The following is a 23,877-nucleotide window of genomic DNA, read 5'->3' as shown; positions in this document are numbered from 1 at the left end:
CGGCGCTCAGTGCGCATGCGCAGCCATACAGGAAGTGCAAAGGTTTTGCGAGCAGCTGATAGTCGGAGTGACAACAGAGAAGCTGCGCGACACAAGCAACAACAGACACGGTAAATGTTATTTATAGTCCCCTCTGTAAGTGTCCGTGTTAAAGTGTGACGTGTTGTAGCTGCTGGTTGAACTACACGTCGCAATATGGAACTCGGGTCAGGTGTGGTGTCGGTCGACCCGAACACCGTTAGCGCCTACCGATGGATGTGATAACATGGACTAAAGACGGTGGTTCCCGATGTCCACACACCGACGTCATTACGCTGAGGTGTGTGGAGTGAATGAACACAGTCATACAAAGACAGCAGCCCAGTCGGTGCACTGGATGGTTGGGGTCGCTGGGGGAGCAGAGCAACACTGCCCTGGCTGCACAGACTGCACAGGCAGTGATGAGACGGTCCTCTGCAAGGTCTATAAAAATCACATGAATTGCAGCTCTGCTACTATCTCTCTAAAACATACTCTTGGAGTAATCATGACTTGGAAATCCAACCAAGATTATTTGGATTCTGTCTAATCAGCATCTTCAGTGTTGTTTTGTTGTTGTACAACCAACCATAACAGGTAACCATGACCCTGGCCGAGGGCCCCTCATATTCAAATGTAAACAACAACAAAAACCTGGTTCCTATGTGAGGTCTCACCTGTCTCAGCCAGCGATGTGAGGCGACACCACACCTCTGTTGCAATCCTTTTCACATACAATAGATGCCACAGTAAATAAAGTACCACTATACTCACCTTGGATCTGTTCAATTTTGGCATGAGGTGGTTGTTATGGGAATCTGCTGTGACATCAGTTGTAGGGGTTGTGTTTCTGAGGGTCTGGTCCTGCAAACTCTTTGTTGTCCTAGCATGTTCTAGAGCGCCATGCCCTAACCCGGCTTCATTCTGCCAGGACAGAGAAAACCTGACCATATTCAGTTTGGAAGACAGCGTGAGAGCTTCACTCCAGAGAAGGAGGAGGCCCAGCACCCCCAGCCGTCTCCAATAAAGGCTGCTATGAACTCCAGAGGGAGTGGAGTCCGCTCCAACAGCACCCTGCCTCAGACCAAGATCTGTCAATTCAAACTGGTGCTGCTGGGTGACATGGCTGTAGGCAAATCCAGCCTGGTGCTGCGGTTTGTCAAAGGACAGTTTGATGAGTTCCAGGAAACAACCATAGGAGGTGAGAAGCAGCATCTTTCTTAGTGGACATGCGAATGAGACAGCCCCTTAAAAGTGTTGTGACCAGTCCTTTTGTGTGCGCAGCCGCCTTCCTGGCTCAGTCGGTGTGTCTGGACGACACCACAGTCAAGTTTGAGATATGGGACACTGCGGGACAAGAGCGGTACCACAGCCTGGCTCCCATGTACTACCGCGGCGCTCAGGCTGCCATTGTTGTTTTTGACATCACCAAGCCGGTACGAAACAATCGCTATGAGTTATTTTCCTCGTTCCTGCAGCTCGGTTCAATGTTCAAAACCAATAAATATCAAATGTGATATAGAATTGTTGCTGATGATGACAAATTCATCATCTTAGTTTGTTAGTTATGGTTGTGCATTACACTCAAGAGAGGCAATTTTATTTTTAAAATTCTAATTCTTAAATGAATTTCAAACATGGACCCACCCCTTATATTACTACTGTTTTATTACTACCTGCCACTGGCTCAACAGCATTATGTGCACTAAGCGGCAACACTAAATCATCTCTTCTGTCCTTTGCTGGGTGTAGCAGTGAAGCTCTGTAAAGGTGAACCTGCGCAGCTCCGTGGGCACATCAGCCGCAGGAGCAGTCGCTTTCATTAGACTGAGGGATGGATAAATCTCCGCCTTTGGTTGCTGGTTTATTTGATCTGGGCTGTGTTGCTGCAGGAGACCTTTGAGAGGGCCAAAGCCTGGGTGAAGGAACTGCAGAGGCAGGCCAGTCCAAACATCGTCATTGCTCTAGCTGGCAACAAAGCCGACCTTGCAGAGAGGAGGCTAGTGGAGTTTGAGGTAACACACTGTGCTGTCAGTTAAGACACTGGGGTAGCAGTGAATACGCTCATTAGTTTGTCAATAGATTTTCCTGCTTTATTATTAGCAATCAGTAGTTCACTTTGGAGATGTGATAGAATACCCCATTTTCTACTTCAGGAACTTTTAAATTACTAGGGTGTGTGCTGAAGAACACTGACTGGTGGAACCCATTTGTTTAAGCCTGTTTGTGGATGCAAACTTGTTTATTTAATGTCTACTAATTTCTCTGTGATTTCATGAAAATGGAGCAAAAGAAGAGAAGCTATGAGAGCTGGACATCTCCCTCATACATCATTAGCCTGATTCAAATAAAGTTCCTGCAACTTTTAGGTGCAGTGGGAATGCAAATCAAACAGGAAATTGGACGCAATACTTCTGATGTGACTGCCTGTCACTGTGATCTCTAATTCCCCTATTCTATTACTGCTGGGCTTCATTGGTGTTGTGCTGTGTGATACAGGAGGCCCAGACATATGCTGAAGACACTGGCCTGCTGTTTATGGAGACTTCTGCTAAAACAGCCATGAACGTCAACGACCTCTTTCTGGCTATTGGTGAGCAACCGTCTGTTATCCCTCTAGAAATCTGTATTTTCACATACAGTACGTGTAATCTAAAACACAGCCTAACCTTTACCAGATGGCCTCAGCATATATAAGCTTATCTGTAACATCCATAGTCCCCATTAAATATAGAACTATAAATTACTAAATAGATAGAATCAGCACTGGGTAAACACAGTATGAGAGCGATCTGTCCTTGCCCCGACAGCAGGCATTTCAGCAGTCATCATCAGCCCTGTATTAGCCACAGTGAGCTATTTTAAACTCTGATGATGCAGAGGTGAGCACCTTTTCATCAGTTACAGCAGAGGTCGTCCAGTTTCAGCGCCAGGCCCTTTCCAGTTTTAGGGTTCTCCCCATGTCAGGCTGGATCTTCTCTCTCTTCTCTTCTCTTTCCATCCACTGTCCAAGGACATATGAAGGCACTACTTTACCTCTGAAGTGTAGGTGACAATGCAGGGTAGTGTCCTGATACATGTATCACGTGTGGTCACATGCTGACTTGTCTCTGGATGCATTTGTGATAGAGGTAAATCATTCATATTTAGATAACATACTTGTTTATTTTTTTTAGCCAAAAAAATGCCAAAAACAGACACCCAGAACCCGACACACGCAGTGCGTCATCGGGGCGTAAACCTGCAAGATCCCGACACCCACTCCACTAGAGCCTGCTGTGGGGGGAACTAAACCTCTGCACATCCCAGCAGTAGCCCATCATGCACACCTCTACAGCCCCTCAACCATCAGCCTTCTATCAGCAAGGGATGGGTCTGGCCCCTTTTCCCCCATCCATCCTATCCAGCACCCCGAAGGTCAGGGACACAAGGAGAGGGATACCAGACCAGCTGAGACCCGGCGGTTGGGAAAAGAAAAAAAATCAGAGGTCTGTGAAGACTGATGGGAGTAAAGTAGGCCTGTTGTGTGTTAGCACTCTTTTTGGATTTGTTCCTACCCTTCCCTGCATCATTTCAGTCACTCCCAGATTGTAAAAAATGCATAAAACGAACAGCAGAGTATGAAAAAAAACAAGTGAGGAGAAAATAAACTAGGTTAGTGTAGCGCTGTGTCTACTTGCTTTGTCTATGACTTTGTTTTAAATTAATATAATGAAAAACTGAAGTGCCTGTTGCCAGTTTTCTTTGTGTGACTGTGTGGGGCAGAGTGAGTATTGATGTCCTGGACCAATGACTCGGCAATAGGTTGTGTAGGATGAACCACAACATCAGTGTTTCAATAATAATTGTATTGATTATGTTCAGCTCAGTGATCAGAGTTCTAAGAGTGCAGGCGGGTCATGTTATCCAGATTGGATCAGAATGTGAACTACTCAATAATGACACATCAACAGCAAACTATTCTGGTTATTTATGAGTAAATTTTCCTCTTTGTGTTGATATAACAGATTTATCTTCTGTCAGTGTGTTTATGTGCACAAATCTACACCAGTGTCTCGACTAGCCTGTTCCTGGGACTACTACATCTACACACATGAACGGCAAATAAACTAATGACCGAGGTATGAACCAACACATACAGGATGACACAAGGGAGACATTTGTTCTTCTGCTCAGTAACACTGGTGATAATGGATGTTTTTTGTTTAGAGTAAAAGAAAATGTGCCGGAGGGAGAATGTTCTGTGTTGAATTGGAAATCTAAATAAAAGCATGTTGGATTGAGGAAAAAAAAGGTGTTTTATACTTTTTGTCCGGTAAAATAAATCATTCATCAGATTTAGAATGACAACGTGGCATCAAAATTTTACATTTTTATTGAAAAATGAAAATCTGGAGAAGCTACAAACTCATTTCTCCTTCACTGAAGAGTCGAGACTTCACTCAATATCCTGATGTGCAAAACTTGTGAGGTAAACTGATGGAAACTGGAGCCTGTAACTGCCTCCAAAGGTACCGACGCTAATACAATATTTAATCATTCTAAAAAAATAAAATGGGGAAAACCTGAAAGGTGAGTTTGATATTAACCGTCAATGGAAACAGTGAATAAATATTCTGACACAAAAAAAACTGATATTATAAACCAAATATTTTTATTACATAAAAATTCTGCTTTGGGCTTCCTGTACTACACATAAGCCAGAACTAAAATGGAAAAACAAGTTCTATAAATCAGATCTATTAAAAAACAAAAGGCTCTCCTCATAGCTGGAGTGCTGCTCATCATTGTTGACAAGCTCATAAACTGCCATTTTCTTGAGATCCCAACTTAACATCCCTTCGTTATTTTATGACAGCCATAGAGTGCTTTTAAAAACATTCACCCCTCCAATGTTTCGCCCAAATCCTTTTTACATAAAATTGGGATCAATTCATCATAAGTACAGTTACGATCAACTGGCGAAAAATGAGAGTCCTGGCAGAAATGAGATGTTGTTAAAATAGAGATTCTCCTTAGTATTATTTCTTTCTAGCAAACCAATACCGGTAGTTTGAAAACCACACAATAATAACGGCAACACAGTGAAGGCTGTGGTGAGTTCTACTTAATGTTCAAACTTTATGCCAAAATTTGGCTGGGTTTAAAGTGGAAAGAAATCTATTCCTTGAAATTGGGATTTAATTAAAGACAATAAAAGGAGGTCATTCTCAAAGGGACTGAATTCTTTTTAAAGGCACTGGACGAACTGTCTATTATGTAGGATATTTTTTCGGTTTCATTCTAATCACAATTATGTCTGGACTCATTCAGTCTTAAAAAATGTACAAAAGCTTTCTGTAGAGCATTGTGTGCATCTGCAAACCCACAATGGCCGAGACAATTAAAAGAACTCCACGATGCCTTAATTTTTCATTAAGCAGTTATGGTGCTCCATAAAACTGGACAAAAAAAATATCACGCAACTGAGTGACAATTTCTGGAAATAGAAAGTTTTAAAAAGAGTTCTCTTGTGTATTTATGTGCCATCTAATACCTTCTAACCCCAAGGTCAATATCAGCTCTAGGGGTATGAGGCAAGTGGAATAAATATACATAAATATCTCTTCTCATCTCAGTTTCTTCCGCCTTATCCATTTCAGGGTCACTGGGAGGGTGCACATACATAAATGTTTTAGGAGTAAATTGTTCCTTAAACAAATTGTACACTATAACACGGGTGTCGTCCTGCCTCCTGCCTCCTCGTCCTCATCATCCACAGCACTGTAGATCACCTGGTTCCTCCGCTTGAGTCTGGGAGTCACACCTCTGCCACTACCATCTCCTGCTTCGTCGCTGTTGCGCTTTAGTATTCGTGTGACAGAGGCAGGATCCTCAACCTCATCATTACGCTGCTGACTCTGGGCTGTAGTGGGAGTTGAGTGGGCGGTTGGGGCAAGTTCGCTCAGATGAGACAAATGAGAGGGTGAGACGTCCGAGATGGGTTTGGGTAAAACCATAGGACGGTGGGTCTGAAACGCCACTGCAGCTTTGACCTCTGAAATAACCTCAAGCTCCTGCATTTCCTGCTCTCCAGGTTCCTCATCCCACTCATCCTCTATAGTAATCTCATCGGGATTAAATGATCTCGACATTCCAGAGGTGTCGCTTGGATACTCACTCTGCTCATCTGCACTTCCCATGCTCTGTCCATCCTCCCATTCCTCCTCCTCTTCTCCAGGAGCAGCTCTCCCAGAGCCCTCGCTCAAGTGTGCTGCCTTGGCACAGAGGTCTGTGAGGCCCAACAGGGCACAAAGCTCAGTGGTCTGAGGGTTGGTATGGCATCTGGGGTTGGCATGAGGCTGAGGCCTGTTGGGATCATAAGATCGCACAGTCCGGGTAAAGTTGTCTGGAATGGCAAGTTCCCCATTCAGATCCTTTACCGCCTCCATCATAGCTGCTTCTGAAGCACTGAAGTCCCACCTGATGGATGAAGAAGAACACTGTAACAAACACGTGACCACAAACCCTGAAGATCGGTCAACATACTGACAACAAAGAGGCAAAAATGTTGTAATCAAATGGGTATCTAATAATCATTGGACTGGATCAATGACATGGTCATTACCGAAGTGTAACAAACACATGACAAATCTCTTCACAAAATACTCCTGGACTTAACTGTATAGTCCTTTATTTAAGGCATTTTACTTTTACCGGTAATTTGTCTGTATTTCTTAGTCTAAATATCAATATACCGTTCATGGAGGCCATTATTCTCCGGTGGGTTCCACAGGACTGGGGTGGTCCTTTGAAGACTGTTGGTAGCCTTCAAAATTGCAAGCCATTCTGGATCATACTCAAGACCATCCGATGAGCCCGGTCTCTCAGGAACGTCCACAATCTTTAACGCAGGTGAAAAGGTTACAGATTTGAATTTTCAACTAAAGTAATTTATACACAAACACTCTCTCACCTGTAAGAATTCTCGATAGGGTAGACATTTGTCCAGTGAAAGGAATTTAGTAACACGTGGAGAAGCTTTACCTTTAGGCTGAAGACAAAATTGATAGGATTATTAAAATGTTTAAAAAGCTTTGAGTAGAGCACCAGCCATCAGCAACACTACAGTCTTACCAGATGCTGCATAACAGCTGCAAATTTCACATGAAGATGTGCAGAGAACCAGTAGTTGGGCTGGAGATGAGCCAACAGCTCCTCTGCAGGAGGACTTCCCAGAGTGTTGGTCTCCACTTCTTGTCGGAGAAATTTCTTCTTTCGAAGCAGCTCCTCAGTAGTCCCATAGTGGTAGATTCCACGAGGCCAATCATGGCTCATGAAAATATCTACAGGCATCTGGACCTTGATGCAAAATATTTAAAAATCTCTCTTCAGTACTCCCAAACAACTACCGGTATGTGTTCTTTTCAATAAAAAGTTGACAACATTTACCTGTTTTAATTTGAATACCTCCATGTTTCGGATGTGATAAACACTCCGAAGTGTGTCAGGATTGTATGGAGGGAATTCATGATGGCCTTAAAAAGCACAAAAATTATGTAAATGGACTAGGTAATGCATATAATCATAAATCATGCATTTCATCATAAAGATTCACCCACCTTTTCTGTAATCACGTGATTTGAAAATTCCAGATAAGCCACCAATTCTAATCCCTTTGTAGCGAACAATTCCAGCATAACCTGGGAAAATTTAAAAACAAACAAAAAACATTGCACATAAGATTCCTTGTTCAAATGAAATCTCTAATCAAATCAATTTTAATTTATATAGCATCTGTTACAATCAAAATTGTTTCTAGGCGTTTTACAGAATCCCAAGGCCTGACCCCCAACAAGCACTCGGAGCGAATGATGAAGTGTATGATTTCAATGAATTAGTCCAATTAGATGTCAGCTGCTCTTCATGGCTGAAGCTTAATATTTAAAAGGAATACTTGCTGCCCTTACCAAGAAAATAAATATTGGGTGCCACCCAGCCTCCATATGGCAGCTCCTGTAGGTGATTTGAAGCTTCATGGTTCCCTCCAATGAAGATGGTCAGTACTGGAGCCTTCTTCTCTCCAGAATAGTACCTGAAATTGATCAAATTAAAATGTGTGTTGTTTATTACGTCTTGTGCAAGAATGCATTTAAAAAAAATAAAAAGGCCAAAAAGGCTTACTTGTAAAAAGTCTGCATCGTTCTGTATTTTGCTGGTACCGCCATACACTTCATGTCTTCCTCATTCCGAACTGCCTGGAAATCTCCACAACATAGCAGCAAGTCCACTTTCACACCTTCCTTCTTCTCCATATAGGCAATTGTTTCATAGATCTTGTCCAGCTCCCCATGGCAGCAGCCCTCCACTGCGATCTTCATCGCAGGCAGATAATGCTATAAGTTCTGAAAAATCTGAATGTCAGGAAACTTGGGTTGAAACAAAACTGTACACAGCTTTCAGCTTTGCAATGCTTGATAACAGCTTTTGGTCTTCAATGGGATATAAGACTACACAAGAAAACCGACACCAACTGCAACTCCAAAAAGGTTTAAACGTTGAGGTAATTTATGCAAACTGAATTTCTAAAAATTCTCTAGATTATTACTACTTCAGATAAATGGTATCCGATATCTTAACTATGAATTAGTTAAGATAGATAGCTTAGCTGCACCAAGTTAGCCGTGTCGTATCACCTTTAAATTATGGTTGTATTAAACTTTATACTTACGGAAATGAATTTTAAAAGGAACACGAAATGTATATAGTGCAATGAAACGGGTTAAAGTATTGTCGGGAAAGAGTTAAAACAACATATTAGCTTTGCGCACACTGTAATTCTTCTTCTTCTACGTTTTCTTCTTCTTCGAATTTAATAATCGTTTAAGAACAACGAAATCCTGCTTTACTGCCACCAAGTGGTCAACAGTTGAGTAATCAATCAAGGTGCTCTACAGGCCGCCGCGAAAAGGGAAATGTAGAATGAATATATAAAATGTGCAATGCATATATTAAATGTGCAAACATACATAGTCAGACACACAGTAAATATTGTACAAATTGGCTCATATTTTTAATTCTACAATGTATATATACACACATAACGTCATCATTTGCAATAGCTCACCCGATGAGCTCATAAACTAGAAATTTAAGCACTCTTACAGCTCAACCCTCAGCCAAGCCAAAACGAAAGAATCCTTCAAAGAAATTCCGTGATCGAGATGATACAGTTACATAGCACTGGTTGCTTTATGATCAATGCCCCATTGGCATTTAAGGCTTAAAGTCCCTCCCACACGTCACCAAAATTCAATCTGTTCCTTGTCCTATAATTTCCAGAAAATCCGTTCACACCTTTTCGTTCAGAACGACGCAGAACTGCAATCGTGTTGTGTTTCCTGTACTTAGTACGGCTGTCTGACGAGCTTTATCCGCTTTATTTTCGATGAAACAATCATGCTGACATTTTGTTTCGCAACAGCGCCCCCTAACGGACGCCTCATGAGTCTCGGTGTGAGACCGGAAACGCGCAAGATCAAGTTAGCGGTGTTATTTTGAGGACTATACTAACTTCTAGTATGTAAAACCGTGCAGGTGAAGGAACGCCGTTTGCAGCGTTGATCGCAACGACAGGGAGAAGCATTTTAAATAGGCCCAGTCCCTTTGAAAAAGACGCTCACAGTCGCTCTGGGGGCGGAGTTGTCTTCAACTGAGTTCAGCCGGTGGAAGAGAGATGGCGTGCTTGTTGGAGGCCCCTCTCCGCATGAGTGTGCTGTCTGTGAGTCTCGTATTTCAAGTACACTTGTCAAAATTACAATCTGTAAACTCCAAAAACAAGTGTTTATATATTACTTGGTTTGTCATGCGGCGCTCAGACGAGTGTAACTTCATCAGGGTTGTATTTTCTGCTAGCTTGCAAGCTAACTTGAAAGCTATGCAATATGTTGTGCTGCGCCTATGTATTCGATGGTGCAGCTGTTTTCAATTCTTGTTTCGGCCGCAGGGGCGGGAAGGTGCTCTTGGTGTGAAGGGTTCGCACGATTGAATCGCTTCACCCCACTCGTCGGTGTTGTAACGTGAATGTAACCAAACGGTGAATGCAACTGTCACTGTCAGTGGGTAGAAGCTAACCGCTAACCTGCAAAAATTAAAAGCTGCGGAATGGGTCCATAATGCACAGAGAAAAAATAAGTTGTTGGATTTTTTTCCCCAAAAAACGTACTATTTGATGTTATTACCCCAAAAGGATATTAAATCCACAACAATCTAAAAACGTTGTTAAATTAGCAATGCGGTTACCATTAGCCATCATCTTAGCATATGGTAACTTGTAAACTGCAAACCCAATCATGAGTGCCAAACTAAACCTTATTCTAGTAATAATGAAAAAGAATATCAAGACGTTACTGTATGAGCTTCTAGAGGTCAACTGTGTTGTAGTGTCAGATAAAGCAACAGGCTAGCAATATTGAAACCTACCAGGAAAGGAAACTTCAGCGAGTTTGGCTAGATGTTTAGGTGTAACCAGAGCTACTTTGAATTATTTAATGAAAACTACATATCCTTATATTACAGCTATAAAATGACCCAATGGTCTGAGGAAAGCAGTGAAGTCAGAGATGGCTGCATGCGAAGCGATCCCAAAAGTCAAATCTTTCTAAAAATAAAATCAGAGGCTTATCCAGTTTGCATATATTGTAACTACACCCACATCTGTGACTCGGTAATGTTTGTCTGTCCCCAAATGCACCTATAAAGTCAGCGTTGGTGATTCCTGTTCTCTCTTAAAAAAAAAAAAAAAAGCCAGTTTAGTTGTGCAATGTTTGTCTTTAAACACAGGTTCTCTGACTTGCATCCCATCTGTGTCCCAGATGGGGGGGGGGGGGGGGGGGGGGGGGGCTCTAGTAGGTTGTTGGTTTGATTACAGAACCCTATCTTTGAGCAAGATATTAAATTGCTGATTGGTATCCCATGGTTTTAATTGGCATTTCATTAATGCACAAAGACGCAATTGATTTGATGTTATAATTTCTTTTCTTCATATTTAGGAAGTAACTGCCACTAGTCGCCATTATGTTGACAGACTGTTTGACCCTGACCCACAGAAAGTACTGCAGGGAGTCATGTAAGTTTACCAACTCTCATTATGTAAAATAACACTGCTAAATGTGCTGTAAGGTAAACAAGCTTATAACAGATGTAGGTATAAATACTATACATTTTGCGGCTATACAGTCTGCCGAATTCTGTTGGAGCCATTGAAGATTTGCGATTTTTGAAAATGATTTTGGATTCGACCTTATATGTGTACCTGCAGTGACATGAAGAATGCTGTCATTGGAAACAACAAACAAAAGGCCAATTTGATTGTCCTTGGAGCAGTGCCAAGGTCTGTTTCTCGCGTTTGCTCACAGCCACATCGTCTCTGCTCGCCATGTACGGTGATTTGTAAAGAGCTGTACTTGTACTCATCTTCACAGGTTGCTCTACCTATTGCAGCAGAGCTCGTCCAGTGTGGAACTGCGGATTGAGTGCTCTGTGGTGCTAGGCAGCCTTGCAATGGGCACAGAAAACAACATCAAGTCCTTGGTGGACTGTCAGATCATCCCTGCCCTGCTGCAAGGTTTTACTCTCATACACGTGCCCACACACACACACACGCACACACACACACGTATAACTTGGCATGTTTCTGTGCTCACAGGTCTCCTGTGCTCAGACCTGGTGTTCATCGAAGCTTGCCTCCGATGTCTGAGAACAGTTTTCATCAGTCCGGTCACACCCGTGCAGCTGCTATATACTGTAGGTGTTTCACTCACAATGTGTGATCAAACTGATCAATTCTCCACATAACCTGTCTGATTAGGCAGTAAAGCAACTCCCCTCATATGGTAGATTATATTAGTCATTCATATATTTATGATGAGCCGATTGCCAGACATGTAGAGCTTGTTATTGTAGTCGTAGTTCAGCAGCCGGTAAGATGCATTGTTTTTTATATGCAACAGTTGTATCATTAGTTCCAATATCAGTTTCCAATACCAACATACTTTTGTTGATACAGTCTGATAATTTACCACGGAATAATTAAAATTACCGCAGTTTCCCGCGTGTAAGGTGCACCCAAATATAAGCCTCAGTGGTAATTAAGGTAGTTAATAATGAACTTTTTACATATATAAGCTGCATTGGACTGTAAGCTGCAGGTGCCTACGCCAGTGCCACAGACAACACTGACACAGAGATGAAGGGGAACCCCTTTTTCACATATATCACATAATATTAACTGGCCTGTAAAGCCCACCCACCATAAAAATTTTGATGCAGCTACTAATTCACACGGAAAGATGTTACACAGATTTTATAAAAAAAACTTTAATTAAATACACACCAGTAAAATTCCGCAATTGGGCTGATGGCAACGATTAACAAATAAAGCCAAGAAAGCTTTAAAGAAATTCCATTCGTGCAGTGTTGCGGGGCCCTTGATCCTACTCCAGCTCGCTGTCTTCGTTCCAGTCTTCAAGAACGTTTACAAGTTCAGGCCACCAGCCTTTTTTTCCTCAAAGCTTTAGTCATTCTTTTGCAATGAGACAGTTCTTTGCGCTGCCGTCTCACCATGGATTCATTGATGCCAAATTAACGTGCAGCAGCTCTTTTTCCTTCACTTCCAGCCAGATTTAACTTAAAAGCTGCATCATATGAATTTCTTTCTTTATCTTCCATGATGAGGGTGTGTGTTATGCGTGTGAAGCGCCAAATTAAGGATCTAGTTTATCGCAACTTTGTTTGTGTGTGTTTGGCCCACTGTGTTCTGTCATTTAATTGGTCCGGCGTGTTTTGGCTTGCGAGTGGAAAAAAGAGATGTAAGCCGCAGGGTTGGACACCTGCGAAATAAAGTGTTTGAGGATGGTCGGCCAAATGGGGTTGTGATCTGTGCAGAAAAGAAAAAGCCAATTTTCCTGGGATTGCAGAATTTCTGTCCTTGCATTTCAGGATGAGGCATGTTCTACTAATTCCGTATGACAGAAACTTGATTTTTGAAATGAGTTTGTTGTTTTTAGGACGTCACTGTGATTCCTCATCTGATGTCTCTGCTAAGCCACTCTCAGAGAACACAGGAGTACATCACACAGATTTTCTCCCACTGTTGTAAGGTATTTGCTAATGATGATATTCACTTTCAAAATTTACCTTGGTTATTTTTTCCTTAACATGTTTTTTGAGCCTGCCAGTGGTTGGTACTGAGGCCGAGTAAAAAAACAATCAGTTAAATGTATAAAGCCTCCTACATCAATTTAACTTATTTTGCAGATGCCCCTTAAAAACAAACTACAATTCATCTTGATTTGTTGTTTGCAGACTCCAGAACACCAAACAATTCTTTTCAACCATGGTGCCATTCAGAACATTGCTCCTCTACTTATCTCCCCCTCCTATAAGGTATCGGACTCATTTGAGCATTTCGATTTTTAGCTTCAGTCCCCAGTCGTCTGTCCTTCACGCTCTCTGTCTCCTCAGGTCCAGATGCAGGCGTTAAAGTGTTGTTCAGTCCTGGCCTATGAGAACACTCAGGTTTCCACGACACTGGTGAATGGTAAATAAACTTGTTTCTACTTGTGAAAATCCTAAAATGGCATCGTCCGAAGATCGAGTTTTCTTTGCTGGCAGTGCTGGTGGATGGGGAGCTGCTTTCTCAGGTACTGGTCAGAATGATGCAAAGGGATAAACCTGTTGAAATGCAGCTAACATCAGCCAAATGGTAAGCAAATCAGATCCGGATAGCCGAGTATTTGTTATTGTTTACTGTGTTGTTAACTGTGATCTCTCTCTTTTTGTTCCAGTCTAACCTACATGTGTCACGCAGGCGCCATCAAAACAGATGACTGCTGCATAGTTCTAAAGGTCAGTCTCCAGAAAACTCTGGTCATCAACATAAGACGTTTGTTTTTATCGGAAATATTTCCCAACAGACCTTGCCGTGCCTTGTGCGGATGTGCAGTAAAGAGCATTTGTTGGAGGTGCGGGTGGAGGGTGCAGAGACACTGGCCTACTTGATAGAGCCTGACGTGGAGCTGCAGAGGATTGCGAGCACCACTGACCATTTGGTGGCCATGCTGGCAGACTACTTTAAATATCCCAGCTCTGTGTCAGCCATCACTGACATCAAGAGGGTGAGTCACTTGCCCAAGTGTTGTTTTACAGAGGTGATGAGTGTCTTATCAACCTGAGAGAAGTCTTGGGTGCAGGATCTTTTGAATGGTCGTCTACAGTTATTGGGCTTGACCTGTGTATTTATACCTGTTCATTATAGAAACAGGCCACCACATGATCAGGAACAAATCAATATGTTCTTTAGATGTTGGCAGTTTTAGATGTGTGGGAAAGAGATTAACTTGTGAAGTATGGAAACAGTATGTAGAAGCATGTTGATATGAGTAATGGAGCACAGAAATGGATCAATGTACTGGAAACTAATAATTAACTCGCTGGAGAGTTGCCTTGAGTAGAAGGTGCACATAATTAGGAACACTGCTGATTCAAATAAATAATTCTGGAAACTTCAGCTTAGGTTCCCGAGTAAATGAGCAGTCTGACACCAACTCATTAGTCACAGAAGCTGAGCAGACACTTGCTTTACCCTGCAGACTATTTTAATATGGACATGAGATAAAGCTAAATTGGCATGCTGGCTCAAAATATATACTTAGAAAAACCTAAAAAATTGTAATGATTTTTCTAGCGCAGCCTGGTGTCATCCCACTAAATTACGCAATGACGTTCCTGCCGGTCACCTGATTTAGTCACTGGACATCCTGTTAGCAGAGACTGATCCCCGGAGAGAGTTTTGTCCAAATCAATTGCGTAGCTACGATCTTTATTGGAATCACGTGCGTGAAGTAGCTCATCAGGATCAGGAAATCCATGAATTGGGGATTGTTTTTCTCCAGCTTGTTTAACGATATGATGCAGCGTTTCATCGATCGTGGCAGTGCACTGATTAGATTACGAGATCTGCGAGCTGCTCAGCTTCTGCAGAGAAGAGTGTTGGTTGCAGATTTTGGCCTCTCGTATTTATGGCAATATTACCAGCCTGCACTGCACTGAGTGGACTTATTATGAACTCTACAAATTAATAAAAGGCCACTGGCCAAACCTCCTGTCTCCAGCGCTCTAGCTAGCTGCACCACTAGTGTCCTCCATGTCCTCCACTGTTGTCAGGAATTTAAGATTTTCACAGACACATTATTCACTTACATTCGCAACATTAAAGATATTCTTGGGAAATTACTCCTGTGCTAAGTAGCCTAATCACTGGAGCAATACATTTGTCAAATGTCATCTGTTACAATCTTTTCAGATTAGCCACAAATGACATCTTCCTTCGCTAAATTATTGTTCAATCTGAGCAAAAGGGGCAAAATTGCAAAGTGCCAAACATCAACACAGAGCATCGTCTCGCTGAGGTCCATACTGTCCATTGGTAACCTGACAGTGTTCCCACACAAATAAAGGTGTAATGATGATGATGTTGTGCTGTGGTGAGCTGTTATTCAGGTAATATGATTTGGTGTTGGTGACTTGTAGTTGGACCATGATCTGAAACATGCGCATGAGCTGAGACAAGCTGCTTTCAAACTTTATGCATCACTGGGCTCCAATGATGAGGACATTCGCAAGAAGGTAAAATCTCCTGTCTGTTGTTTGCTTTTCATATGGAATTTGACCTTTATGTGTATTTACTGTATGTGTGTATCCTCTCCTTGCTTGCCTTTCCTTAGATTACAGAGACGGAGAACATGATGGACAGGATAGTCAGCGGCCTGTCAGAATCCAGCATCAAAGTTCGTTTGGCAGCTGTCAGGTACAATAGCTCGCACTCACTGGGCTCCAGTTTACATCTGCAATGAAACGTGTTCCATTGCAAGTGTGTGACGAGTCCATGTACTTTTTTATTGTTCTTCCTGTTCCGTTGGGTCATCAGTCAGCGGGTTAGAAATTTCCACTGAATAAAGATGGGAAAATAAAGTAAGTGTGGCTCATGAAAGCTACTCATGGAACTGAGCTGCCTTTGCCTGTGTCTGCTCAGGTGTCTTCACAGTCTGTCGCGCTCGGTGCAGCAGTTGAGGACCAGCTTTCATGACCATGCTGTGTGGAAGCCTCTCATGAAGGTCGGCTCCTAAACACACACATCCTTTTAACATAAATGAAAAATCATTTAACAGTGCTGATGGGATGGAAGACTTTCACATTTAAATCTGGACCTATCACCAAATGACAGTTATTTATATGTTATAAAACCAAAACGCAGGATTTTTCATTCATGTAATTTATTATTTGATAGTCAGATATGTTTTCTGATTCCTATATTTTCCCCTTAAAACAAATGTGAAACTCTGGGCTTTAGTCACATTTGCCTTTTATCTAAACACTTTTGGCACCTACAGTAGTTGTGTAGCTCTCTGGTTGACGGTGTCACATTGTTGGTGTTTGTAGCTGCTGCAGAACGCTCCTGATGAAGTTCTGGTTATGGCTTCTTCTACACTATGCAACTTGCTGTTGGAGTTCTCTCCCAGTAAAGAGGTACACCTTCATCCACACTTCCCGTTCTTACACACTCAGCTGGTTTTCTAACCTTGTGTGTGCGTGTGCGTGTGTGTGTGCGCAGCCCATCCTGGAGTCAGGAGTGATTGAGTTACTATGCAGTCTGACCCAAAGTGATAGTCCTGCCTTGAGGGTCAACGGAACCTGGGCTCTCATGGTAAGAAAGCTTTCTCCATTTACCACTTGCACCTATTGGAAAGCTGAAATTCCTTTTGATTGTCCAGCTCTGTAACTTTTAAAATGTTTGTGTTCAGAATTTAGCATTTCAGGCTGATCAGAAGGTGAAGGGGGAGATTGTTCAATGTTTGGGTACAGAACAGCTATTCCGCCTCCTGTCAGACCCTGATACAAATGTGTTGATGAAGACTCTTGGATTTCTGCGAAATCTGCTGTCGACAAGACCAGTGAGACACACACGCACACACACACGCAGACACGCACACACTTATAAAGGCATTGTATGAAATATCTCGAAACCATCAACGTCCTTTTTGTGGGCCCAATATCTTGTATGTTCTTAATTCTGTGTAAGCTTTAAAAATGTCCGCACATGATGTGATGTGATGTCTGCAGCATATCGACCAGATCATGAGTTCTCATGGGAAGCAGATCATGCAGGCGGTGACCCTGATTCTGGAGGCCGATCATAGCGTCGAGGTCAAAGAACAGGTGAATACAAACAAATGTCCATCAACACTTTGTTGCTGAATGTTTGCTTCATTCAGTCTTTTTTTGCTCGTAAATATTAACGTAAGAAATGAATCTTCTGCTTTTTTTGGCCAGACGCTGTGTATCCTGGCCAACATTGCTGATGGGAACACAGCAAAGGACCTCATCGTGTCCAATGACGACATGCTTCAGAAAGTCAAATATTACATGGTGAGCAATAAAACATGTTGCAGCAATGTTTTCAGAGGATGTTGCTTGAGGTTAACGGACTTGTTGCATCTCTGCAGGGACATTCTAATGTCAAACTGCAGCTCGCTGCCACCTTCTGCATCTCAAACCTCATCTGGAACGAAGAGGACGGTAAGGGACTGGCCTTACAGCGAGTGGGTAAATATATACAGTAGATGTCCAGATTTTTCTCTAAATCAGGATTTTAAAAAACTTGACTCAGAATACTGGTTTGTTTATAGATATTTTCAACACACAGTGACATTTTGACACTATTCTCTGTAAATATGACTTTAAAAAACAAGCCAAACTTGAGCGGTTTAAGAGGCGTACCATTTCCTTTATTTTAAAATTTATAAGACATTTAGCAATTCTGTTCTGAAATCAGAATGCTAAGTGAGTCCAAATAAGTTCTATATTTGATGTATTGGATGCCTGAGTTTTCTTAAAGCCCCAGAAATATAGAATGTGTGTAATATATATGCACATGTGTGTGTATATGTGTATGTTTGCGTGTGGAATAGGTGAAACATAAAGATGTACATTTGTGCATTCTACATCCATAAAGTCGGGTCCAAAAGTATTGGCACATCAATAGTTGCAAATTTACTTAAATCCCACAGCAGAAAAAGAGGAAAACAGAGATAAAAGGAGGAAAACATGCTTGGGTTCTTTCACACAAACAGGGAAGCGTCACCTGCCTGATGTGTTCACTAGCGCCCCCTGGAGTCGTTTGGTGATTGTTGCAACAATCCTTCACTTTGCGGCAGGTTTCCCTAAAAGATGGGATGTAATATGCGGGGTTTTGCAATGAAATTACAGGAATTTGCAGAATCTGTGAGGTCTGGGGAAGATTTTGATATGATTTTATAATAATGGAACTTGCTGCGAATATTCTTGCTCGGGAATCAAGGCGCTCTTGTTTACCTTCCTCCTCATTGGGAGATTAGCAGTGTGTGCTCCGAGGGCCTTTTCCATTGATCAGGAACAAGAACCTGAAATTTTCTTTTCCTGAGGGATGGAATTCCCTCGGTCCCCTAGCAATCGATGTTGTCATCTCACATCGATACCTTGGGAATGTGGTGGGAGATATGGAAATGGTGAATATGTGGAGTACAAATTACTGTATATACAGTAGGAAAGTTGGGCCGATGGAGTTGTCCATGTAGACTGATAGGCTGGTCGGCTCTTTAACAAGTGATTTAAATGCTTCAGAAAACACTTCCAGCGGAGAAGTGATTATTCTGCGCAGAAAAGAAGGTCAATCCTTGTTCTTAAAGATTTATCTAAGGACTAGAAATACTCTCCAATACTGATTTTCCAATATGGAAGGTGGATGTGCTCTGGATGCGGTAAACTGAGTGAATGTCTCCTTTGCTGTCAGGTTCTCAGGAGCGTCAGGACAAGCTAAGGGAGATGGGCTTTGTGGACATCTTGCACAAACTTAGCCAGGCATCTGACACCAACCTCAGTGACAGGTGAGCCACAGCAGCCCATAATAAAGGCAGATACTGGTGAAACAGGATACACTCAGAGTGCATGTGTGTATGTGCTTGGCTGGCAGGGCAAAGACAGCAATGCAGCAGTACCTGGCGTGACCCCGGTGGAGGAGAAAGGTCATCAGAAAGACTTGACTTGTACTTCCTTTGTTGAGCTTGGTTCTGTTGTGTAGAGGCACAATTTGTGGACCTGTGGTGGGTCGCCCTTCACCTCTCCCACTTCCAACTTAGACAAGCGTCCGTAGCTTGGCTCTTTCTACTGGATGCCATCGTTTTGGGTGATATTGTTTTCATCTTTTTTCCCTTTTTCTTCCTCCAAGTGAGCAGCTGGGTCTCGTCCGTGCTCTTGGACTTGACAGCAAACTTTGGACTAAAACGAGATCCTAACTGATGGACATTTATGCTTGAGCAGTTCAAATTTTTAAGTAATATTTTGTTCACAAGCACGGACATGTTTATAAAAAAGACTATTTTTAAAAAAAAAAAAAAAAGTTTGTTTTTATTTTGTGGATACATACCTCATAAATATAAACATAAAACTCTATTTTTGGATTTTTATTTTCCCGTTTTGTTTTGATCTTGTGAAGTTTTTCCGTGTGACCTTGACCAGTGATGTACTGCAGAGGATAGTAAGACTTTTTCTCCGTCGGCCTGAGTTCACAGGAAGCCTCAGACTTGCCTCCAGTGGGAGTTTTCACCTGCAGCCACTCAGACGGGTGTTGAGAGGGTGCTGATCAGAGGCGCTAAAGGGAAGCTCTGCGCTTTCACTCTGCATCTTTCAAAACCAACATGGACAGATGAAATGAGTTAGAGAGGATTATTTATTTTTCCTGCTCTCTTTAGGATATTTACTGGATTTTCACCAACATTTTGAAGTTGTCCCTGAAGTAGCTCTTGTCAAAAGAATCGGGACAAGTGCTGTCCCACATGCACATGATTTGACTCATCTCATGTGCAGGGTGACGTTGGCAAAGTGTCACATTTATCGTCTGGTAGCTATAGATGTTTTATTCAGAGTAACTCAATTTGTTGGAGCCGAACAAAAAAATAATAAAGGTCTGGAGGTGATTGGAGACAAGAAAAAGATCCATTTGAATAGAGAAAGAACATCAGCAATTCCCAAATCAATAGTTTGGTTGTAAATTTTGACAATTGCACTGCGGCGCCTTTTCAAGAGGGAGACAATTGGCGAAGACTCTAGAGGACGAAGAGTATTCTTGTCGATCTCCAATCAAGAGACGCCTTCATGAATTAAAATGTTTCCAATTTACTAACGGCCTGGTCCACGAGTGCCGGCAGATCTGAGGTCCTGAATATAGAGGCCCTCCGTGTGAATTGGCTGAGATTTCTATAGATTTCTGTGAAACATTTGAAATACTTTTATTTATTCCGTTTTGGTTTTGTTTTTTTTCTCGGGGTTTATAGCGGCAGAAAGATCAAAGCTGTGTCAGATTCTTATCCGAGTTGTTCTGGATGCAGCTGTATGCACACCTGAAGAATAATTTGTTGCTCCTTTGTTGGGATTATAGTTTGGATGATATGTACCTATTAATTATTAAATTAATCACTTGATAAAGAAATATGCATTTGAGTTTTTTATCAAAGGGTGTAAAACCTTTTAAAGCGTCTCAAAAAGAAATATTTCATATATTCCATTTTTTGTCGATCTTTTTTTTTTTTAATAAATGGCTTTTATTAGCACGTTTGCCAAAAAGAGATGGTTAAATTCTGAGTTATTACAGAAAATACTTCCTTAAACTTGCACATTTAGGTCCATGTGCTGTTTGTTCAAGACAAAATAATTGATCATTTGAAAACAATAAGAATTATTTTTTTTCCATACATCTCATCGGTTTATTGAGACGGTTCCCTGTTGGGAAAGCTGACGGATGACTGCTGTTATAAACATTTCGACATTTTGACAGTCTTCCTTGTCATAATTAGTAAACTTATTCTTAGTTAAACAGATACACTTTGAGTACAGTTGAAATAATGACATTACAGTTTATGGCACTGCACTTGAATGTTCCTCATGTGTTGCACTATTTACCCTTCATTGTTTGAAAAAGTGCAATAAACATTGTATTTTACAAGAGCTGACCTCATTATTGCATGTATTACACAAGTGTAAATGTATGATGCTGGAGCACACGTTATCTTTGTGTCATTGGGTGGGATGACCAACGTGTAAATGCCCCCTCACCCTCCTCGGATGATGTCCTGCTCTTTGTTCTCTCAGGCGTCCAGTCTGGCTGGTTTGAAGCCTTTTATCCCGCTCCGGCTCACACATTTCTTCATCACTTTATGTGGATGGAGATTTTCAAGCTTCCATTCTGGATCCATCTGTCCATTTTAGCCCTCATGGAGTCACGGAGTTAAGAACATGCAAACCCGGCACTTGTTTCAACAATGAGGCCCTTGTTGGTATTATCAAATACTTGTATTACAACTTATTGCGCAACATACCTTCATAGCACAGTTTAAAACACTTTATATGCAGAAAAAAGTTTTAAAAATATTTTTTTTTTTATATTTTCTCAAAATATAGAGTAGCATCTCAACCATTTCTGAGTTCTGACCTTACTATGGAATAACAGGTTACTAAGGGAGTCCATACAAAAACAACAGTGACTGGTTACATGTCATTATTTGCAAACAAAAAAAACCACAGAGTTTAAGCTGCGCTCAATGATCCGTTTCTGCTCAGTAGTCCAGCAAGTTTGGGAAAGGGGCCATTGTAGGCCAAAAAAAAGCCATTTTCTGAAATATGCAAACAAAATAAAAGCATCTGTTTTGACAAGAGTCCAACATTAATGTTGAAATCACCATGATAATGTTATTCTCCTGTGAAGATTGGGTTGGTGGTAGTGGTGGTTGCATTTTTGAACAGGGGGTTAGCGCCCTGGCAACAGAGGAAATCAGAGGGTTAGTTGGTTACCTTGTGTCAAGTCTTTGGTACAATCAAGGAGCCCTAAAATTACATATCCTTATTTCAAAATCTTGGCATGACAAACTCACATCTGTCCACTTGGATTTCTTCTTTTCTTTCTCAAACTTCCTGAACTCCTTCACGTCCTTTATGTAGATGAAAAACTTGACGAGCATCAGCAACACAAGGCCTATCAAAGCCACTGACCCGATGGCGGCCCCGATGATGGCTGTGACGCTCGGTGGTTCAGGGCACACTGGGGCACAAAGTACAGAGTTACACACAAAACCAGGAGGCTGAATGATAAAGACACAGTAAATGAAGGAAAGTTTTGGTGGCCTCATCTGTCCTCTCTGTGCGTTAGCATCTGAGCTGTCCGACACTGACTCCCACTTAATTTCCTCATAATCCCGAGTGAGCGAGCCCGGCCCAGTCAGGGAGCGTGTACGTCCCCCACGTTCAGTCCAGTAACCGCGAGTGGTACCCTTGACCCGCAGCCTCTGGAGAATGCTATAGAACTCTGTTGCTGGATATGCCTGTTTTCAGCTGGTCCACTCGGTGTTCGGGGCCAAACCGACTACCACGTGAAACGTAACTAGTTGTTCCATATTACCTCTCTCGCTCTGGATTACAGCCTTGTAGGTATCCACGCCGTCCAGCTGCTCCAGGCTGAATTTGATCCAACAGCTCTCACTGTCCTTCAGCTCGCAGTGCTTGGCTTCTTTGTTTAACTGGCTGACCGTATCAGGGACAACAGTGCTGCAAGCCTTGCTGCAGTTGCCCTTAAAGGGGCCTATGTTAAAGCCCAGGCATTCGATGCAATTCCTTAAAAAGATCAGAAGAACAGAACAAATCAATCTCCACATCATCTTGGCTTTACTTCATTTATAGAGGAATTTGCCAAGTCGATAGAGTAGTTGTGGCAGAAGGATCCTCACAGTTTAGTCTGGCAAGGATCGGGACATCCGAGACACGTCTTGCAGTGTGGACGCTGGTATCCGGCATCGCACTCACAGCGGCTGCACCTGCACACGCCCCTGCCGTGGCACACGGTGCCGTTGGGGGGTTTACATTCCGTCTGAGACACCTTGCACTGGCAGGCTGAGCCCTCGTAGCCCTCGTTGCATGAACAAACGCCACACTTGCATTTGCCATTTCCTGCAGAGGCGTGTAAGGTTGTGTTTAACGACACACAGCCTTCGTGTGTGTTGAGTGTGACTACGTGTGTCATCAGCAATGTGTGTGTGAAAAGTGCAGCCATCAACCAAACTGCACTTCTGTAAAAAAATAGGAAGCTATGCCAATTTTGTATGATTATTTACATATAATAATTACTATTTATAAAACAAAAGCTTCTCAATTCATATTTAAACACTACCTCTGCCTCCACATCCTAAAGGGTTTCACTACTTGATGTCACACTGATACGTTATTTGCCTTTTGATTTTTTCTTTATAACCTGTTTTTAATACCTCAAAAGTTGCCCCTTGAAGAATAACGGTTAAACTATCGTTCTAAAGTGAGAGTTACGATACCTCCACACAGTTGATTCTGAAACTTCTCACAGTGCTCGTCGTCACATTCACAGTGGTCGCCATGGTAATTGCCGTGACATTGACACCTGCCGCACACACATTCGCCTCGCCCTCCACACTCTACCCCGTCGGCGTTCAGGCAGGCCTTTCGTAGGGTGTCCTTGTCCTCCTTGCCGATGGCGCACTCACAGATCCGGCCGATGAAACCTTCTTGGCAGCTAAATTGGATTAAAGACGGATTTCATAAACTTTTGAAATGAAACAAAGTTGAACTCTACTTGTTCTGAGTTAGGGTTAGGGTTAGGGTTATACAAAGATGATGTTTGCAGCTAGCATTAACAGAGACTGCAGGCCTGTTTTGGAGCCCCGCCTTTAGCCTGCTGCCAGCTCCACAGGTGCTTGAGCTCTTACC

At 42.2% G+C, this 23,877-nt stretch overlaps 4 protein-coding genes across 14 annotated transcripts in view; 2 read left to right on the top strand and 2 right to left on the bottom strand.

Annotated features, from left to right (window-relative positions):
• On the top strand, nt 1-4,311 carry rab5b (RAB5B, member RAS oncogene family). Of its 2 annotated transcripts, none has more exons than XM_057038061.1 (6): nt 1-110; nt 950-1,219; nt 1,303-1,454; nt 1,911-2,033; nt 2,518-2,611; nt 3,195-4,311. In XM_057038061.1, exons 2-6 carry the CDS (start codon nt 1,054-1,056, stop codon nt 3,308-3,310), a joined length of 651 nt encoding a protein of 216 aa, XP_056894041.1. In that variant the 5' UTR covers nt 1-110; nt 950-1,053; the 3' UTR covers nt 3,311-4,311. The 2 variants fall into 2 exon arrangements, with proteins under 2 accessions (XP_056894041.1, XP_056894123.1); XM_057038143.1 differs by having other exon boundaries at nt 5-110; nt 955-1,219.
• Nucleotides 4,312-4,650: 339 nt separating this feature from the next.
• On the bottom strand, nt 4,651-8,402 carry dbr1 (debranching RNA lariats 1). Its single transcript, XM_057037930.1, has 8 exons — nt 8,182-8,402; nt 7,968-8,092; nt 7,620-7,700; nt 7,450-7,535; nt 7,135-7,359; nt 6,974-7,051; nt 6,756-6,901; nt 4,651-6,480 (listed from the first exon to the last, which is right to left on the bottom strand). The coding sequence occupies exons 1-8, from the start codon at nt 8,376-8,378 to the stop codon at nt 5,727-5,729; spliced, it is 1,692 nt and encodes a 563-aa protein (XP_056893910.1). The 5' UTR covers nt 8,379-8,402; the 3' UTR covers nt 4,651-5,726.
• Nucleotides 8,301-23,877, top strand: part of armc8 (armadillo repeat containing 8) — a 23,109-nt gene continuing 7,532 nt past the window's right edge. The window contains exons 1-22 of one of the 6 annotated variants that reach the window (XR_008951299.1): nt 8,302-8,560; nt 11,049-11,125; nt 11,318-11,389; nt 11,481-11,623; nt 11,705-11,802; nt 13,065-13,157; nt 13,363-13,443; nt 13,522-13,597; nt 13,672-13,762; nt 13,845-13,905; nt 13,974-14,174; nt 15,589-15,684; nt 15,783-15,865; nt 16,091-16,172; nt 16,498-16,584; nt 16,670-16,762; nt 16,860-17,009; nt 17,179-17,274; nt 17,389-17,484; nt 17,562-17,657; nt 18,887-18,980; nt 19,067-21,094. Coding sequence is in view for 5 of the 6 variants with exons in the window: in XM_057037423.1 (XP_056893403.1) it covers nt 8,468-8,560; nt 11,049-11,125; nt 11,318-11,389; nt 11,481-11,623; nt 11,705-11,802; nt 13,065-13,157; nt 13,363-13,443; nt 13,522-13,597; nt 13,672-13,762; nt 13,845-13,905; nt 13,974-14,174; nt 15,589-15,684; nt 15,783-15,865; nt 16,091-16,172; nt 16,498-16,584; nt 16,670-16,762; nt 16,860-17,009; nt 17,179-17,274; nt 17,389-17,484; nt 17,562-17,661; nt 18,887-18,980; nt 19,067-19,100 (2,097 nt within the window). In the remaining variant the exon portion in view is untranslated. Of the gene's footprint in view, nt 8,561-9,501; nt 9,779-11,048; nt 11,126-11,317; nt 11,390-11,480; nt 11,624-11,704; nt 11,803-13,064; nt 13,158-13,362; nt 13,444-13,521; nt 13,598-13,671; nt 13,763-13,844; nt 13,906-13,973; nt 14,175-15,588; nt 15,685-15,782; nt 15,866-16,090; nt 16,173-16,497; nt 16,585-16,669; nt 16,763-16,859; nt 17,010-17,178; nt 17,275-17,388; nt 17,485-17,561; nt 17,662-18,886; nt 18,981-19,066; nt 21,095-23,877 lie in introns of those variants that run through there. The other 5 variants (XM_057037504.1, XM_057037423.1, XM_057037756.1 and 2 more) reach the window with 5 other exon arrangements.
• itgb2 (integrin, beta 2) overlaps nt 21,672-23,877 on the bottom strand; it is a 13,812-nt gene continuing 11,606 nt past the window's right edge. For all 5 annotated transcript variants that reach the window (XM_057036974.1, XM_057037120.1, XM_057037052.1 and 2 more), the window contains 6 exons: nt 23,877; nt 23,466-23,683; nt 22,869-23,088; nt 22,544-22,755; nt 22,020-22,186; nt 21,672-21,903 (listed from right to left, as the gene is read on the bottom strand). The exon at nt 23,877 is cut by the window's right edge and continues 190 nt beyond it. In XM_057036974.1, the coding sequence (XP_056892954.1) occupies nt 21,838-21,903; nt 22,020-22,186; nt 22,544-22,755; nt 22,869-23,088; nt 23,466-23,683; nt 23,877 (884 nt within the window). In that variant the 3' untranslated portion in view covers nt 21,672-21,837. The remainder of the gene's footprint in view (nt 21,904-22,019; nt 22,187-22,543; nt 22,756-22,868; nt 23,089-23,465; nt 23,684-23,876) is intronic.

Source organism: Takifugu flavidus, chromosome 1 (assembly GCF_003711565.1).
Source record: "Takifugu flavidus isolate HTHZ2018 chromosome 1, ASM371156v2, whole genome shotgun sequence".
NCBI lineage: Eukaryota > Metazoa > Chordata > Actinopteri > Tetraodontiformes > Tetraodontidae > Takifugu > Takifugu flavidus.
The sequence above is the reverse complement of the archived record's forward strand: the minus strand, read 5'-3'. Positions and strand labels throughout refer to the sequence as shown.

Coding starts and splice junctions, on each gene's coding strand:
- rab5b (XM_057038061.1), top strand. CDS start 1,054: ATGAACTCCAGAGGGAGTGGAGTCCGCTCCAACAGCACCCTGCCTCAG. Junction 1,455..1,910: donor TTTTTGACATCACCAAGCCG/GTACGAAACAAT, acceptor GTGTTGCTGCAG/GAGACCTTTGAGAGGGCCAA. Junction 2,034..2,517: donor GGAGGCTAGTGGAGTTTGAG/GTAACACACTGT, acceptor TGTGTGATACAG/GAGGCCCAGACATATGCTGA.
- dbr1 (XM_057037930.1), bottom strand. CDS start 8,378: ATGAAGATCGCAGTGGAGGGCTGCTGCCATGGGGAGCTGGACAAGATC. Junction 8,093..8,181: donor ACGATGCAGACTTTTTACAA/GTAAGCCTTTTT, acceptor GATCAATTTCAG/GTACTATTCTGGAGAGAAGA. Junction 6,902..6,973: donor CCTATCGAGAATTCTTACAG/GTGAGAGAGTGT, acceptor CCTGCGTTAAAG/ATTGTGGACGTTCCTGAGAG.